Source organism: Rhipicephalus sanguineus, chromosome 1 (genome assembly GCF_013339695.2).
Source record: "Rhipicephalus sanguineus isolate Rsan-2018 chromosome 1, BIME_Rsan_1.4, whole genome shotgun sequence".
Taxonomy (NCBI): Eukaryota; Metazoa; Arthropoda; class Arachnida; order Ixodida; family Ixodidae; genus Rhipicephalus; species Rhipicephalus sanguineus.
In genome coordinates, this window is record NC_051176.1 from 18,662,132 (window position 1) to 18,679,755 (window position 17,624).

At 45.3% G+C, this 17,624-nt stretch overlaps 1 protein-coding gene across 2 annotated transcripts in view; it reads right to left on the reverse strand.

Annotated features, from left to right (window-relative positions):
• LOC119389764 (nose resistant to fluoxetine protein 6) overlaps positions 1 to 17,624 on the reverse strand; it is a 157,207-nt gene that overhangs the window by 105,925 nt on the left and 33,658 nt on the right. For both annotated transcript variants that reach the window (XM_049413727.1, XM_037657150.2), the window contains exons 2-3: positions 11,793 to 12,025; positions 8,405 to 8,519 (exon numbers count right to left, since the gene is read on the reverse strand). In XM_049413727.1, coding sequence (XP_049269684.1) covers positions 8,405 to 8,519; positions 11,793 to 12,025 — 348 coding nt within the window. The remainder of the gene's footprint in view (positions 1 to 8,404; positions 8,520 to 11,792; positions 12,026 to 17,624) is intronic.

The following is a 17,624-nucleotide window of genomic DNA, read 5'->3' on the forward strand; positions in this document are numbered from 1 at the left end:
TGTAAAGCCTTCTTCGAAAGAACAGCTGTAGTAGCCCGCTCCGAAGATAAAACGGTCCGAGAAATTTTAGAGACTTTGAAAATTATGGAAGAAGGCGAGGAAGCTTGTGTTAGTGCCCCTTCTATCGTCCTTACAGCGGCTGAGGTAGATTTTGCGAAAATTACAAGCTAATTTTGATTCGATCTTGCTTCTTCGGATCGCGTTCCCTCCTTACCCTCCTTTTTCAGCTTTTCCTTTCTTCCGTACCCCCCCCCCCTGCTCATTATCGCCCTGCCCCGTTTGCTTCCTTATGAGCATCTGCGCATGCTCGTTTGACACACCCCTTTCTTGGGGCTACATTTGTTCAGACAATAAACCAGTTGGTAGTTTGCGCTCGTTGCCGTATGTCCTGTACTTTTTCGTTTGTGTCGTTTGTGTTCACTAAGCGCACCTTTGAAGATGTTTCATGCCGTAGTTCGAAATCGGCGACGTGCGCTTAGTTAAGCGCTCGTTCGTGGCAAACATCGTGCACAAGTCCACTTTCGTAGAGGCCCGCGCCTTTCCTGCAGCTGCCAGTGCAGAATTAGTTGTCTGACACCCGCACGAAGGGGAAATAGCAGCCGCGAACTTCATTCATCTCCTCACAGCAAGGCTGTGCAAAGCGCTGTCGTCTGCTCGGCTTCCCGCACGGACTCTCGGCGGCGCCCGCTAGGTGGCTAGCAGTGGCGCCTCTATAGGCGGTGCACAAGGCGTATACTGGATAAGCTGTGCTGTCCAAGGAAACTTGGTTTGCAAATGATGCAGCATTTATCCAGGCGTAGAAGTTAATATCCGATAAAGGTGAGCCGATGTGTATACACAGTCATTCATAGGCTACGGCTTCGCACGGCCTATACGAAGACCTTCCTGTATAAAATAAGAAAATGTGATGGTGCTACATGCTCATGTGGACAAGCTGAAGAAGACATAGAGCATATTCTTCTACACTGCAAAAATTATGATGCTCCTCGAAAGAAACTTTTACAAAAACTAAATTGTTTGGATAAACGTCCACAATCAATAGCAAAAATCTCAGGTCCATGGCCAAGAGAAAAATTTTAAATGATTGCTGCGCGCACAGTAGTGCAATTTTTGGAGAAATCAGAAATATAACAAAGTACTAAATCCAATAAAAAATTTTCCGCGTTATTTTGAACCGGTATGCTTGGCTACAATTTTTTTGTATTTTTGTTTTAGCAGAGAATTCTTTGTGAAAACCTAAATGTTGCAGTTACAGTGCAGCATTTAGGAGACAATTCCCAAGTGACGCCATCAGCTACGACAACATTTTGTGAACTCTTATGTTATGTGTGGACATTTCAATTCTACTTTGCGAAGACAAGCATTGTGCAAGAGGAGTAGCCGGCGCCACGCATTGGCATTAACCTCTCCTTATATACATTTTATAAAAAATAAAAAGTAGCTCGATCACTGCGCGCCGACTAGAAAATGTGCACCATAAAAGAATCGAGTGGACCTCGCACACTGTTTTCGAGAGTTCTAAATAAAAATGCATCTGCGCGAAATGTTACAAGGTGTTTTAAAACTATGGCGTGCCCCGATGTTGACCATCAGAAGAAGAAGAAAAAGGCAAGCACAATGCACCCTCATAGAAACTGGAACTTATTCTGCTGGCAGTTCATTTCATTTAGTCATCCAGTTTTGCTGGCTTTAAGGTCGCTTCTGGATACACCTCGATCGCGCGCCGTTTCAACGGCCGTTACCATGACAAACTCTTTCTACACGGAGCTACCTGAGAACGCCTGTAAGCTTGTCATCGAGCTCGAGATATTTTCCCATTTTCCGCCCGTCGAAACTTCTCCCAGTCGACGTGCAGCTGAAGATTTCCTTCCTTTGTTTGCAACGCTCATGGGCACAAGTTTCGGGTACGCCGAATAGACGCGACGTAGCTGTCCTCAGCGTGCAAAATAGCTTTCTTTTGGTATGAAATTTCATAACGAAAGGTTCGCGTCACCATTCCCACTTTGCTGGGAAGAAATCCCATGCATAGAGACCGCACTGGAGCTGTGTAGATGAATGTATTCACCATTTTGGAGTAATACCATTTCAGACGAAGTCAGACATATCAGCACTTCTTACTTTTTATTTAAGGTCGAGCTATGTTGAATGTGATGGACAGTTCTACCATCAGAAAGAAGGGGTTTGTATTGTGTCATGTCTGGCGCCCATTTTAAGAGACATTTTTTTGGCCCACTATGACAGACGTATCGGAGCATGTATGTCAGCGGTGAGGACCACCAAAGTCTTCAGATACGTAGACAATTACCTCGTATTGATTGACTCCACTCAAGATGTAAGTGATATAGTTCACATTTTTACTCATTTTCTTGACAATCTGGTGATAATACATGAGCTACCTCTTAATAATGCCATTCAGTTTGTAGACCTAAGAATTTTTCTGTTTGAAGATATGTGTGTTGGAATTATCACCCTCGTGGTAGCAAGATGCTGCTTCCGTATCAGTCACCCTACTCTCAGCTGGTGAAACGAGCACTTGCTAAGCTTTGTTTTGACAACACGCTTCGCAAATCATGCCTCCACAAGATGTCTAGTGGCTTTGATAATCAAAAAGAGCGCCTTTTGCTACCAGGTTACCCGGGCTACGTGCTTGTTTCAGTGGCAGAAATTGCGTTAAAAAGTTAGACAGAATGGCACATGCGCGAGCAGTTCTGATGGAATGAAAAAGGTCGTGCCGTACATGCAGAACGTGTCACATGCTTTAAAAAAAAAAGTTGACGGAAGGTGGACGTTCCGCTCCACAGAAACTAATTAGCATTTGCAAGGCCACAGAACCGTGAGCCAAGAGACGTGCAGCATGTGTGAAGAAGCACCTGTGTCCGTTCCTCTCATGCGTAAACAGTGCGGTGTATCGCTTCCTGTTTTCTTGCGGGAAAGTTTACATTGGGCAGCCGGGAAGATGCCTGAACGATAGACTGAGAGAGCACAAGCAAAAATTGAGCTGATATCGGGATGGTCACCGGTCTGTACATTGTAGTGATTGTGGATATTTATTAAAAGGGTGCACCGTTGTGTATAGGAATGCCGATTTAAATCCGCGAGAGATTGTTGAAGCCGCCCTGATAGCGAAGGCCCGTAATAGCAGTGTCAGCTCATCTTCGGTACCGCTGACTGCAGAAGAATTCGCCTTTCTGGACGCGGCAGGCTTCCATGGGCGTTGACTGGGCCTTCTTCCGTGTACGGATCTACTTGTACTTTTGCTTCTCACAATAAACATTCGTTGAAAGTTAGCGGTCGTGAAACTTTGGCCCGCGATACCCTCGATGATTGGATTTACATGTGAACATTTGTTCACCACTGCCGCAGCGCACCACTCGTTCAGAAACTCCCATCGTTCCGGCGCGCAGTGAAAACGCTGCTGTCAATGGGCGCCCGAAGATTTTTGGGCCCGGAGCACTCATGACGATGAAGCAAGCACAACATTACCGTTGTCAGATGAGCCGTATTACGCGACCATAGGGAAACAAAAAAAAAAGATGCTTGATCAATCCGTCATAGGAACCGGAATAACACGAAAGTAAAGCGTGCCCTTACAGAAGTAACTGAATGTTTACTGTACATTAATATAAGAGAGTTTGCACAACGTATATTGATGTCTGGCAGCTATAGCACCGTTTAACGTGGATGCCCCGACTTTGATGATTGGTGGTACATCTCCATCCCTACGACTGACGTTCATGTTAAATGATTACACAAAACCTTGTGGTAGCTGTAGTAGTTAAGGGTGAAAGCGTGATCAGAGAACGAGGTGTGATAGCCAGAAGAGCGTCGCATATTAGACGCAGAACTTGGTCGCCATCCCGCGGCATGTTAAAATGTGATTGAATACCACGGCCGGACTAGAGGGAAGCGCAGAGCGCGTCGTGCCGCCCCCCTTCTCGGGGCGAGCGCGTAAGCGGGGAACGCGGTGTAACAGCCAGGTGAGGCAGGCGCGCGTCGCAGAGCTATTTTAGGGGCGAAGCTCCTTAAAGCGGCACCCGTTCGTCCCCGTCGTAGTGCGTAACCAGCCTTAACGCTAGTACCAGATCTTGACCTCCAAGGTGGTGCCGGTGGGAGATTTCTCCTGTGCGTTGTTGAACAATAAAAAATTCGCAGCGTGCGCGTTAACTAAAAGCCGAATACTTCTGTCTCTCATTCCCCATTAGCAGCCATTGGCATGTTGCAGTAGGAAACGTTAGTAGAAGTAGAAGTGTAAGTGTTAGCTAAAAGCCGACTTCTTCTGTCTCTCATTCCCATTAGCAGCCATTGTTTACCTCCAAGGTAGTGCCTGGTGAGATTTCTCCTCTGCGTGATTAAACAATAAAAATTTTGTTCAAAACGCCGTTGATTGATGAAATAAACCAACGAAAGACGCCAGATGTTTTCTAAAAGCAAAACGAAAACACGCCAGATGTTTCTAAAGCAAAACGAAAAGACGCCAGCTGCTTAACGAAAGACGCCAGATGTTTCTACTCTCCTACGGTCCCCCCCCCCTCCCCCTATCTTGCCTCGCGGCGCAGCGGCGCCGACGCAGATAGCGTCGCGAGGCAGCGTCTTGATTGAAAAAACCGACCGCTCGCGCTGCACAACCGTTCACTGACCACCCCGTATATATAGGCACTGGATTTTGACCTCCGAGGTAGTGCGTGTGTGCGATTTCTCCTGTGCGTGATTAAACAATGAAAATTCACAGCGTACATGTAAAATTAAAGTGAGCTGCAAGTCGTCATAACTCTCATCGAACCTTTAGTATAAACGCGCCCGATCTCACGTCGGTGATGATGTACTGGGCAGAATTCACGGAAGATTCACGGTTTACCGATGAATCTCCGCAGCTTCGCCCACTCATCATCATTCACTCCGTGGATATGCTGTGAATTTTTTTGGTTTGGATTAGCGTGATACTATCAACCTCCTTGGATGCTATGAGGGAGGCCGATGCTTTTACGACGCTTGAGCTAAGATCGCCACCTCGCGGTGTGTTAAGGCATTAACAAAATTGAACTTCTATTAAAAAAGCGTCGAACGGGACAGACGTGTAACGCGTTGCACGTGTTAATCGCGGAGGCAACAGTAATGACGAATTACTTTGCTTTACCGCTCCCTGATGGCCACACCACCCTGCCGACCGGGAGAGTGGTAGATATAAAAGGCGCGTTTGTAAAGCTTCTAGAGTCTGTGAGTATCTGTTTTCAGTGACTCGTAAAAAGCTCTACAAAGATGTATGTGATGCTGTTCTACCTGTACCTCTATACCGAGCCATATACATTGGAGGTCAAGGGCAAGATGTGCTTAAGAGGGTGAAGAGAATGCAAGTGGCTCCTGCCGCGAAGTCTTTCTCTTTTAAGCTTCATACAGGTGCATTATCTGTCAAGGCATTTCAAGAAGACCGTGGTCTTTTCTTACCTTGGGGGCCAGATTGCCTCATCTATAAAAAACCGGAAACTATAGACCACGTTTTCTTACATTGCTGGGAAGGAGTTTATTTTTGGGATGTGCTTCAAAGGACGATAAAGAAGGATTTGCCGTTAGATCCACATGGTATAAGATTTCTGCCAGTGAATGATGAAGAGGGACTCCCTTTTGACTTGATTATGCTAATTGGCCTTCACTGTTTATGGCGGGCTCGCATGGCGGGGTTTTATTGCGATCCTGACACACGGCCCGCACGGATGTATTTTCGTGAGTGTATGACTAAGTTTGTGGAACTCCAGAAAGCTCAGGAGTTTGTACCTGAGTGGTTGCCGAGGGTAGAACCCTTGACAGCGCTCAAGGAATTTTAAATTTGTGTCTCTCCAGTAGGACTGACACAACTTTTGTCTTTTCTTTCATGGACTTATTGTTTGATGTACGTGTCTAATAACAGGCAATAAAGCAAAAAAAAAAGACTGTGGCGCAGTGGATAGCGTGCCCGGCATCTGTTGTTGTGGACCGAGCGGTCGTGGGTTCGATGCCCGTTCACAGAACTTTTTTCATTGCCATCTGATCTCGTAAATTTTTTCGACGTCATTTCCGTGACGGAAATACGTCACCGAAGTCTTGGTGAACCCCGGCATAAAACACTTTCGTGTTAAAAAAAAAAAAAAAAACTCGCGACCTTAACCCCCTTTGTTAGCCGCGAAAGTGAAGCATGTCGAACAGCTTGTGTTTCTGCAGGACCGTTTGTAGTCTTTCGGTAGGCGTCACTCGCAGCGTTATGTGAGCGAGGACATGAGCAGATTTCATTTCTTTGTTCTTTATTGCAATTTTCAATAAGATCTTTGTATTCGATATTCGATTAGATTTTCGATATTGCTGGCCACTATTCGGCCCTGTTCGATTGGAATTCGATTCGCGATGAAATTGCACTATTCGCACACACCTAGTGAATAGTGAAAAATTTCCCTTACCATCCAAGACGACCGCATATAAAAAGCTTAAAGTAGCAGATATTAGGAACACGCAGCTGAAGAGAAGATTGCATATAGGCTGCTGAACACCATCGATCTAAGGTTTAGCTGTGGCGTGTTTAATAGTGATGCAGATCTATCGATGATACTATCGATACTATCGATAGTTCAGTCACCATCGGTGGTAAAAAAAAAAACTACAGATAGCGCTATCGGTAATAAGTTTGATAGCACTAACCACAGTATAAAATAAGCCGCGCGAACTCATTGCAGCATAAACTTGGTTCCCCAAGTGTGCGGTAGCGGAGAAGCAGGCTGAAGGGCGCGATAGTTGACATGCTTGCTCCTTCACCCGAATTTTTGGCTGACACATGACAATTAAGTTTAATTGTACAGGCGTACAGGAAACGAGATCGTTACATTTGACGGTACTCTGCGGTTTCAAATTTATATTGTATTTTGTTATTTTAAAATAAAAATATCAAGAACTAGGTTTGGAAATTGTAAGGCGTAAGTGGTTATTATTAATACGAATGTATATGGACATATTCCTGCATTTCCCCTGCTGAAATAATTCTATTTCGTTAAAACATTGCCCGTAAATGAAGTAAGCTGAGTATTGCATATAGCAGGCTATCGCAAATGCTTTTGGGGAATATCGCTGGACAGTAATAGCTTAAAGGGACCGACAACTGATTTTTCTCGACCCATTTTTTTAAGGCGCGACAGGAAGCTCACCCTTCGCAGTGCTTGTAGCTGCAGTAGTTAATCCGAAAAGCACGTAGTTATTTTACAAGCAGTATTTTTCGATCTGAAAGGCTCTAAGCACGGATGTACCTTTTCTCCAGCAACGCTGAGAATTGATAGCGATGCCGCCAGCCCTTCTCGCGATTTGTGAAAGCTATCGTTGTTTTGCTTTCGCAGGAGTTCCTGTAACTATGCTTAACCACCTTTATTTAGAGCTTTTCAACTATTTTTGAAAATAACAAGCTCTTACAATGAGATGGTGTGGCATTGTGCACCTTCCCTGTATTTGTACCGTGTTGTGTGCGCATGCGTTGAAGGTTGCCTGCGCCTGTGTCATGGGTGGCTTGTCCCGGCGTCGTTACTCTCTCGATGCACGAGCCAAGCCAAGTCATCGAAAACGTCACTACGCATATGCGCGGCCGCGCCAAGTAGCAGCGGGTGTCATTTCTGAGACGAAGTGTAGGTAGCAAAACTATGTCGCTCAAAATCTTAGCGATCTGGAAACTGCGTGCACGGTTGCATGAGCACGCTGAAAAGTTGCTCAAGACGCGCTGAGGAGCATGCGATCATTACGTCACGCGAAGGCAGCACCAATTTATAGCATACTACTAACGCAGGCCTATATGTACATTTCTATAGAGTAATACCTTTTAATATAAAGAAACGAACAATACTTCAATACTAACGAAACAATCGTCGACCGCGTACAGCGATCAGCGGTCACATGGACCGGTACATCGGATCGTTCTTGTTTCTGGCGCCGGAGGCGCCACAGGTCATTTGTCGCGACTTTCAATTAAGAAATAAAAATATAAATCCACCTCTCACGAAAAAAACAGAGTTGATTTGAGTCAATGCGATGGACAATCTTTCCGTTAGTGGAGTCATCTCATTTCATGTTCTGGGCAGTTGTCGGTCCCTTTAACAATTCACAGCATTATTGATAGCAGTGTCGGCAGTGTAGTACTACCGACGGTACTGTCGATTGTACTATCGATAATACTATCGACAGTTTCTTTATACTATCGATAGCTTTAAAAAAACTATCGATAGTCGATTTGCCGATTGCTGTGTATCACTAGTGTTTAACAGTGCCGTTTTTTAGCTGTGCAAGTTTAACCGTGTCATATTTGAGAAGCAGTGCAGTCAACAATGATTTCGGTTGACCCTACTTGATGGAAGCAAGCGAGATCATTTTGCATATCGACACATTCCCCCATTGGCATCCTTACTTGGACTGATGAGTTTTTGCACATCTTCTGCTGTGCAGTGACTAGGAAGGCAGAGGCCTAAGCGGATGAACGTGTGGTAGAGGGTGTAGGACTTGCGGGCCAGGTACCTGAGAACCTGTTTTGGGTAACAAGAAATCACCTGGTCAAGTTAATTAAGGGCATATCAAATACAACAACAATAATCTTTTTGACTACACATTTGCCTTGACAGAGAAGGGACTAACACCCCTGTCCCACGGGCCAGCTTAAGTGCACTTTGAGGGAGTGCCTTTCCCCGCTAGTGTCATTCGCACGCTGTCACACAGGAACGCTTAGTGACACTCGCTGCAAAGTGCGCTTGACGGCAAGTGCGTTCGCCAAACTCACTTCGCTGCGACGGAGTGTCTAGCCTCGGTAGCAGTGGCTCGAGAATAAATAAGTGACTATATTAAGCCGAGTCGGTAGCACTTTTTCGACCATCGTTATTAGGGATATTCTTATGCACTGAAACATACTATAACTAAAAAAACTACTCCGCTATTCTCGTTCTCAAGCAGTTAACACCCACGACCGCCAGGGGCATGCCCAGCACGCGCCGTGCAATGAGCGCAGCCGCCGCGTTTGTACGTAAAAAATATTTTTAAGGGCTCAATTTAGCTGTAAAACATTAATACTTAAGAACCGCTGCCTGAAATAAGAAATATCTGTTCTGCTGCTTAAGTACCCATCGCCACTACCATCAATTTCAAAGTACACTTCCCTTTCTTGTGTAGCAGCGCGCAGCGAAAATGACATTCTAGGGGCGTAAGTGCACTCGCTCAAAATGAGACTAAATTTGCCAGTTGACCGGGGTATTAAGTGCATTTCGATGGAGTGCACCTTGCCGCTAGTTTTATTCGCACGCTGTCACAGGGTAACGCTTAGTGACACTCGCTACAAAGCGCACTTGCTGGCGAGTGCGTTCCCCACACTGACTTCGCCGAGACGGAGTGTTTAGCCGGCGTAGCAGTGGCTCGAGAATAGATTATCCGAGGTTGAGGTAATAGTATTCTTTAAACTATCTTTTATGTTATTAGGAATATGGTTATGCATTAAAACATATTGTATGCCTAAAATTAATATGCTGTTCTCGTTCTCAAGCAGTTTACAGCCACGGCCGCCAGAGGCGTGCCCAGCACACGCCGTGCAATCCGCATCCGCCTCGTTTGTACGCAAAGTTCGATTTAAGGGCTGCTTATAGCTCTAACACATTATTGCTTAAGAAACGTTGCCTGAAATTTATTTTATTTATTTATTTATTTATTTTATTATTTATAGATACTGTGATCTTCTACAAGATTTTGGCAGCGTGGTACATATATAAGTGCAAAAAACAGAAAAATAACAAGGGAAAACAATCAGTGAGTTTGTTCGCACATGCGCTTAAAAGAACAAAACAAACAGGCAAGTGACGTTATTCCAAAATTCTTAAAATCGAGCAGACAATGAGTTAGCATGAGTAAGAAAAGGGAAAGAAAAAGAAAGGCACGAAAAACATCTCAGCCAAACAAGAAAATCCTTCCTACTGAAGGTGCGATTCAAATTGCGATAGTGAATCCTGTGTCACAGTTTTATCGTGTCGTGAATGGTGTTACAGCTAGTGAGTGTCTGTGCCTGGTATTGTATCCTGACAAATATGCCAGAAGGTGGGACGTGTCGATGTTGTACTGACCGTTCATTAGTTGAAAAAAGAATTTTAAACGTCATACGCGATTTCGATGAGTAACAGCAAGTAAGCCACTTTGAGATAGAAGATTAGTGATTGAAGTGCATAACAAATGTGTGTCGCACTACATCGTCATTCTTCGCCATTACCATCATTTCCAAAGCACACTTCTCTTCCTCGTGTAGCAGCGCGCAGCGAAAATGACATTCGGTGGGCGTAAGTGCACTCGCTCAAAATGGCCCTAGATTTGCCAGAGTGAGCGCGGTATTCGGGCCATTCTGAGCGAGTGCACTTACGTCCCCCGAATGTCGCTTGGGCGGTGCGCTGCTACACGAGAAAGGAAAGTGTGCTTTGGAAACGATGTAGCGCGACAGGCATTTGTTATTTCAGGCAATGTCTCTTCAATAATACAGTGTTGGAGCTATAAGCAGCGCTTAAATTAAACTTTACGTACAAACGCGGTGGTGGCGGCCATTGCACGGCGTGTGCTGGGCATGCCCCTGGCGGTCGTGGCTGTAAAGTACCTGAGAGCGAGAACAGCAGAGTAGTTTTTAGTGGTGCAGTACTGAATTCGAACTATTTCCATCAGGAACCATACGTAGCATACACGGTCCGGCCGGCAAATTCTTATAGGTTGCGCTAAAATACACAGTGTACAGTACACACCTTGGTTATTTAGTATCACTACAGAGAACTTAGAGTTGAAATTTTCGCCCAGCACGTTTAGCCCTAAATAGATAAAAGAAAAAGGGAAAAACCTTTGCAGGAAATGTGTAACCGTCATTTGGTTTCGAATAAGTTCAATGTATATATATTGTTTGCGCAGCACACGGAGTGACAATGATAAGAGAAAGAGAAAAAAAAAATAGGTCACGCGTCCGCACTAATGCCGGATAGCTTGCGATTTGCCCGGTTTTCTATTCTTATAGAATATACACCAGTTAATGAGCAATTTTTCCAGTATTTTAAGAGAAACATTATTGTGAATTTGATAAAATCGTTCCCACAGGTACCCCACAGATCGAACTGTCGACAACATTTGCTCTCACGTGGAGGACAGTGCAGTGCCGTGGCTAACACAGAGTAAGCCGGCACATGTGCACGCATATGTAGACATTATGATATTACCGCACCCGTAATTACTTGTTTCTTTTGTTTCTACATGCTTTCCTGAATAATTTTTTATCAGTAGTGATGCCCCAACCAATGCAGCAATGAAATTTAGTAGCAGGCAGCCTACTGTTCAGTGATGCGCCGGACATATTGAAATTATTTCTGACATCTTTCTTTGCGAACCACCTTTTGGCCTGCAATACCGATTGGCTCGACAATTTCAAGGAAAGGTTATTCTGCCAGTGTACTGCCAGCATGTGTATGTCAGAAAAAATAAAACAATATCACTGGAAGACATTGTTGAATCAATGTGCACTGAGGACACATTTGGGCACAAAAAAAAAACAGAACGTTACTCCATGGCACAATGGATTGAGGAAGACGCTGCTTCAAATTCAATTTAAAAATATTGTCACTGAGATTTCCAACGTTAATTGACACAGATATGCTCTCCTATGGTTGGAGATGAGTGATGAAACATCGGAACACATCTGGTCCTCTGGCTAGTGTTGATTGAGAGGTTGTGAAATGATAATAGAGAAATGAAATGATAACAACCCTCACACTAGCGAGGGTTGTTTCTGTACTCACGCTGGTGTCGGGAAATCCGGCGGGGTTCACGATGACAGCGCCGTGTCGAATCACTTCTGGCTTTTGTGGAAGCGGGAACCGGACGGCGACCCCACAGTACTGTCCCCGGAAGTCCTCCAACCGCTTATCGAAGCGATTGGGGAATCTCAGGTCGAGACAGGTGTCGTAATCCCCCAGGTCCGTCACCGTGCCCTCCAGAATGCCAGCGGGGAGCTTGCTCGACGAATCCAGCACTGCACAGGGGAAGAGACGAGCCACAGGCAGGAAATGTGACTTTAATAAACGTTTAAACGAGAGATGAGCATGAAATGACGCTACAAGAGACGAATGACGCGGTAACTTCAGCGCAGCCACAGGGGCTTCATTTGTTTCCCGGTTTTTCGCAACGATGAAGAGACGAGCTCATTGCAATAAAATGACGTTATCGTTGAAATGAGTAAGTTTGGAAATTACTTTGTTGACGTATCTCGTAATGCGCCCAATTAATGATACATGGTTTGCCAGAAGTCCGAAAACTGGTCATTACGTTATGTGAAGAGCAGTGTACAAAATAACCAGCGCCATAGAACTTAATTTTTTAATGTAAAGATATCAATTTGTCGTTCCCGCTGCTGCTTAGTTACACCACGTCACGCGACTAAGTAGGTCTTACTAGTGACACAGCGAGGCGTGCAGTGTGCATCTAATATCCTGGAGATGTTTATTTCTTTCGTCGGTTTCATATATCTTATACTGCAGCAGCATTTATATGAACGCTCCTGTCTAATATTCACGCTCATCGTCAGCGTGACGCTTTCCATAAGGTGCGATAAAAGCCTATCTAATTCTGCGCTCTGTGTGCTATGCTGTCGGTTTGATGCCCAGCCGAGGCTTCATGCGCGCCATCCTCCGGCAGACCCTATGCTGGATGTCCTCCTCAAGTAGCCCGGCAGCTGCTGCGCGTGCTGCGGCTAAGGACGAAGCTCCCTCGGTGCATTCCCCATAGGGGTCGCGTAATCTCAAGTTTCGGAGGCGCGTTCAAGGGTACACGAAGCGTGCGAGATCGTGAAAGCGTGCTGGTGAATTCAAAGCGAACGTTTGCTGCAAGACCGATAAAACTACGAACCGTAGTGTAGCTTCTACTGAAGGTGGTTGAGTGCAGGGAACAGGAGGAGAAATGAAGGGACACTCGTCACATATACCACCTTGAGCAGTCAAGATGCCCCAACATGCCCACATCGTCACCCTTGTCGACTTAGTGTGATTGTCGCATATTCTTCTGCATATGTGTCATTGCATCGTTCTTTAGAGAGAAAGCACGACCGTTCTCGTATGTTCCATATACCGCCCCTGCACGGCCCTATAGGGCGTGTTGCCCTATAGGCGAGATTTCCGTGATTTTCATGACTCAAGCTTCCTGGGCAGTGAAGATCACTTCATCAATAGTGCTTGAATAATGCGACTTTTCAATATAATCCCTATGTCGAAACATTATACGTTCCTTGATCGAACACCTTCGCGTGATGATGTGTTAGAAATTGGAACGAAAAACGCGTTTATTAATTTGGAACCTTGGCGAACTCGCTCCAAAGGTAAGGATTGTTGTTGATGCTTAATCGTACAGCGTTTATTTCCAAACGCTAGAGAAAATAGCTATTTATTCAGACAGCCGTTTTCCGGCACGAGAAACGGCTAGGCGCGCTAAAAACTATTGAAGAAACCAAGCGCGCTATGTCGTTTAGCCATGCACGGCAATTGAAGAAAGCGCTGTAAGGCAAATCTGGGAGGAGAAGTACCGGAGACTGCTTCAAGACAGAAGAGATGGCTAGGGATTCTTCCACATGGCCCAGTGTATTCAAAGGCAACCCCGGAGAGTTTCAGTGCGTATGCAATAACATATCCTGCATCATTTCCAGAATACCGCGTTTCCAGGTACATGGAAGGCATTAGAAGTGCTGGTGGCACAATCTTGTTGCGCAGGTGTTGCGCACAGGACGCATATCTATTGTGAGGACTTTGCTAGTGCAAGGTTTCTTTTATCTTCGTCGAGAACGTTCATGCCTTAGAGTAACGGATGAACAGAGGACTATATGATGTCGGCATTGTACTGCCGTTCATGTTTCTTGTAATCGATTATGGTAAACACCAACGGCTGGCAATTCTGCAGGAGATATTTTCCGCACCTCCGTATACAAATTACCGAAACACTTAGACGTGAGCGGAAGCAGTAGCAATGTCGCGGCATGTTGTGGCGGTTTATTCAACAGAGCAGAAGCTGACTGGACCCCACATATTGACAACACGAGTCGCTATTAGGGCGTAGCTGCATTTTCTTAGAGAGACTGGCTCTTGAACCAAGCATTGTGAATGCGCATTGATAATATTTGAGTGCATTAGCCGGACAGCGCCGTAATGACTTTCGTAGCCCAAGGGCCGCGAACCCGAGATCTCCTCTGGTCAAGCTCCCTCTACATTCCTTTCTCTCTGTTTCTTCTTTAGTAAAAAAATCCCACAGATGGGAATCGGTTACATGCGAAGCAGTCAGCAAGTAGTCGTCTATGCCACATTGTTGGTTTTAAGCCAAGTACTACAAGGTGGATCGACATGTTTTTGTAAGTGTAGTAGTTGTTTGCACATCGGGGGATTACCAGACACGTCAAAACACTGGCGTTTAAAGGGTAGCTTACGGTCTGACGTAACGTCAGCACTCACGTTAGAGCACCTACGTCAGTATCATCACAACAAAGTGTACTTTACGGCGCGATGAAGTAAATATCCTACGTAACTTTCGTTAGCGTATTCCTCCGGGGTTGAGCAACGCGTCAATACAGCTTGCGGAATCATAGGAATACAAATGTAATGTTTATTAGACTGCTATAAAAGCGGAGCCAAAATTGACGCTAACCCGACATGAAGCTTTTGTCATAGGAGTACACATGTAATGTTTATTGCTTTGTTATAAAATGAGATAGCCAACACTGCAACGACAATTGACGTTGCCCTGACATTACACCTGCATAGGCTCTTTTTCCAAAGCAGTTTGAAGGGGCACTAAAGACCAACACGATTTTTCTCATACTCGTAAAGTACCCTTTCACGATACCAAGAACACCATGCTTCCTGCGAGAAGACGCTGAGTAAGCGAGAAAACGCGCAAAAGCAAAATGTGGGTGGCAACGCCACCTTGAAGTTTCCGCACCATTCGCCGTGACGTCACATGTTTTGACGGCGCCTACTAGAGACTACGTAGTTCCTAATCGGTAAAAATGAAGTACATTGTCCTCTGATGGGGCCATAGACTTACCATACCAAGTTTCGGGTAATTTTGTTGAGCCAATGGCGCCAAAATACGATTAATACACTTTGAAACGCGTGCCGTCAAACGGGGAGATTTTGGCGCGAAATTTAAAAATGAAACTTTGAACTGGATTTCCTCCTCTATTAATAAACCTGTGATGGCGAAATTAACGACATTACAGCTCTCAGAGCACAATTTATCGATATGAGCATATTCATTGTTTCTCTTTAGTGTCCCCTGAAGACCGGCATGGCTCTGTGGTAGAATGTCTGACTGCCACGCAGAATGCTTGGGTTCGATTATTGTTGGGACCCAGATTTTTATTCTTTGCATTCTTCGGGTCAATGCTGCCGATGTCTGGTTTACTTAACGCTCGCGCATTCAAATTACCAATGTGCTGTCTCCGTTCCTGGGTAGATATGAACTGTCCATCACCTTTGGTGCATACCCGCATACCGAGGCCCGTGGTATACGGGTATGTGCCGCACGTGTCTGGAAGAAAGGCTTTGATGACGTGCGCGACAGGATTTTCATGTTATTCAGGTCATGACCAGACAGTCATATTCGCCAAGCCCTCTTACCCTCCCATGCCAATTTTGGTCTGCATCATGTTAAGGAGGCCATCACGAGAGCACCCATACGTAGGCGGCTAAGCTAGCTAGCTTGATAGATAGATAGATAGATAGATAGATAGATAGATAGATAGATAGATAGATAGATAGATAGATAGATAGATAGATAGATAGATAGATAGATAGATAGATAGATAGAAACGCGCAAAGTGCCCTTGGTTCGCCATGAAATGCTTCGCATTTAAAACTATCGATGACTTCGTTTTGCGCATACATCGCTTTCGATTGCGATTCATCTATGCTAGGGGTCCAAACAACATCCTGTGGGCTACGACGTCTCAAGAACAACCCACGGTTGGTCCAAGTCTTCCTGAGGAATGTTGGCCCGCAGGTTGGCACCACTTGCACCTTCTTCCTGGGAGTCAGCTTCAGTGAACTTGCAAGATCGAACCACCTCGTTCTAAACAATGCAGACGAATCAAGAGGCGACCACATGCTCACTTGCCGGCGACATTCCGCTCCTGTTGTGGAGGTTATAGCATGATATCTATAAAATAAAAACAATAAACAAAGTTCATTAACTTCAACAACATACTACATTGCTGGGGAACTACCCGTGATTCCGTGACCCTGTCAGGCCGTATTCATTGCCCATGTCCCCAGAGAGTACACTTAGAAACACCGACAGAAAGTTAATGGTCGTGCCATCAGCGCGCTGGTATGGTGCCAGTGCGCGGAAGTGATGTGCGCTTTGTGCGCCAGCGGTGGTACCGGTTGTGCCAGTAGTACTGGCGGCATCGATGGAATTGATACTTGTGGCACTGATGGTGTGGGTAACGTTGATGTCGGCACGTCCGTGACGCCGGGTAGCAACGGTGTAGTATCGATACCACACAGCAGTGATAACTCTTATAGGCGGCATCAACGTGGGATGTTATCGGTGCCACCATCTATGCTGCACGACGACAAGGGACGAGTTCTGGAATTGTTCCCATTGCGACATCAGCTATCGTTCTGAGACGGTGCTGCGCATCTGGTCGAAGATGCTGTCTTTTGAGAAGCTTCGGTCGCATATGCTCCACTAGCTTTCATGACTTGGAGCGGTTGGATGCCCCGTTGTGTAGGGAGCCTATGTGCACCCTGGCACGCGAGAGCAGCAACCATAGTGCAAACTATTCTTGGAGAGCAACCGGTGGTCGGTCCTTGTTTCTGGCCTTTTTATTTGAAAACGTCACATTCATTTGGGCCTTCATTCTCTTGACACCGCAGTTCCTGGTCAGGAAGGTAGCAATGTGTTTTATTCTGGAGAGAACCTAAAGACGCCATCAACCATAGTTCAACTTGCTCATCTTTCGTCAATAGTTAGTGTGCTCCAAATACAAACATTTCCTAAAAATAAGCGGTTCCAATGACCCATCAACATGCCTCAATGAGTACAATTCCACTGCCAAGGACTTTGAAAACGTCTGCTAATATTCACATTTTCGGCCACTTCTCTCTGTAGTGCCTTCTAATGAGCGACAGCACGTCGGCAAGTACATAAAATAGATAATCTGCTTCTGTAGAAATACAATAAACACACTGAACAGGTGATCTCTCGTTTTGATTACGCATAGGACAGCGACAGACCGGTACTTTTACCACAATAACTAAATTTGAACAGGCTGATTCAACTTGCGGGCTGCCAGCTAAGTAACAGCCTAAAAACAAAACGAAAATAAATCAGCAAAATATATAAAATACATTTCAAAGGATCAGCTTAGTTTCATCAGGTTTAGGTTGACAACCTCGAAACGGCGCTTAGTTTTAACCTTCATGCTGCGTTGAAGCCGTGTTTGGCATTCATCAAAACACTGCCTAAACACTACGTTAAAGCAGCGTTTTAGTGAAGGCCAAAACAGTGCTTCAACGCAGCATGGCGGCGCTGCTTCGCCAAGTGCATACTTGCTCTTTTTCTGCAAGTGGTGCTCCTTCATATCGGAT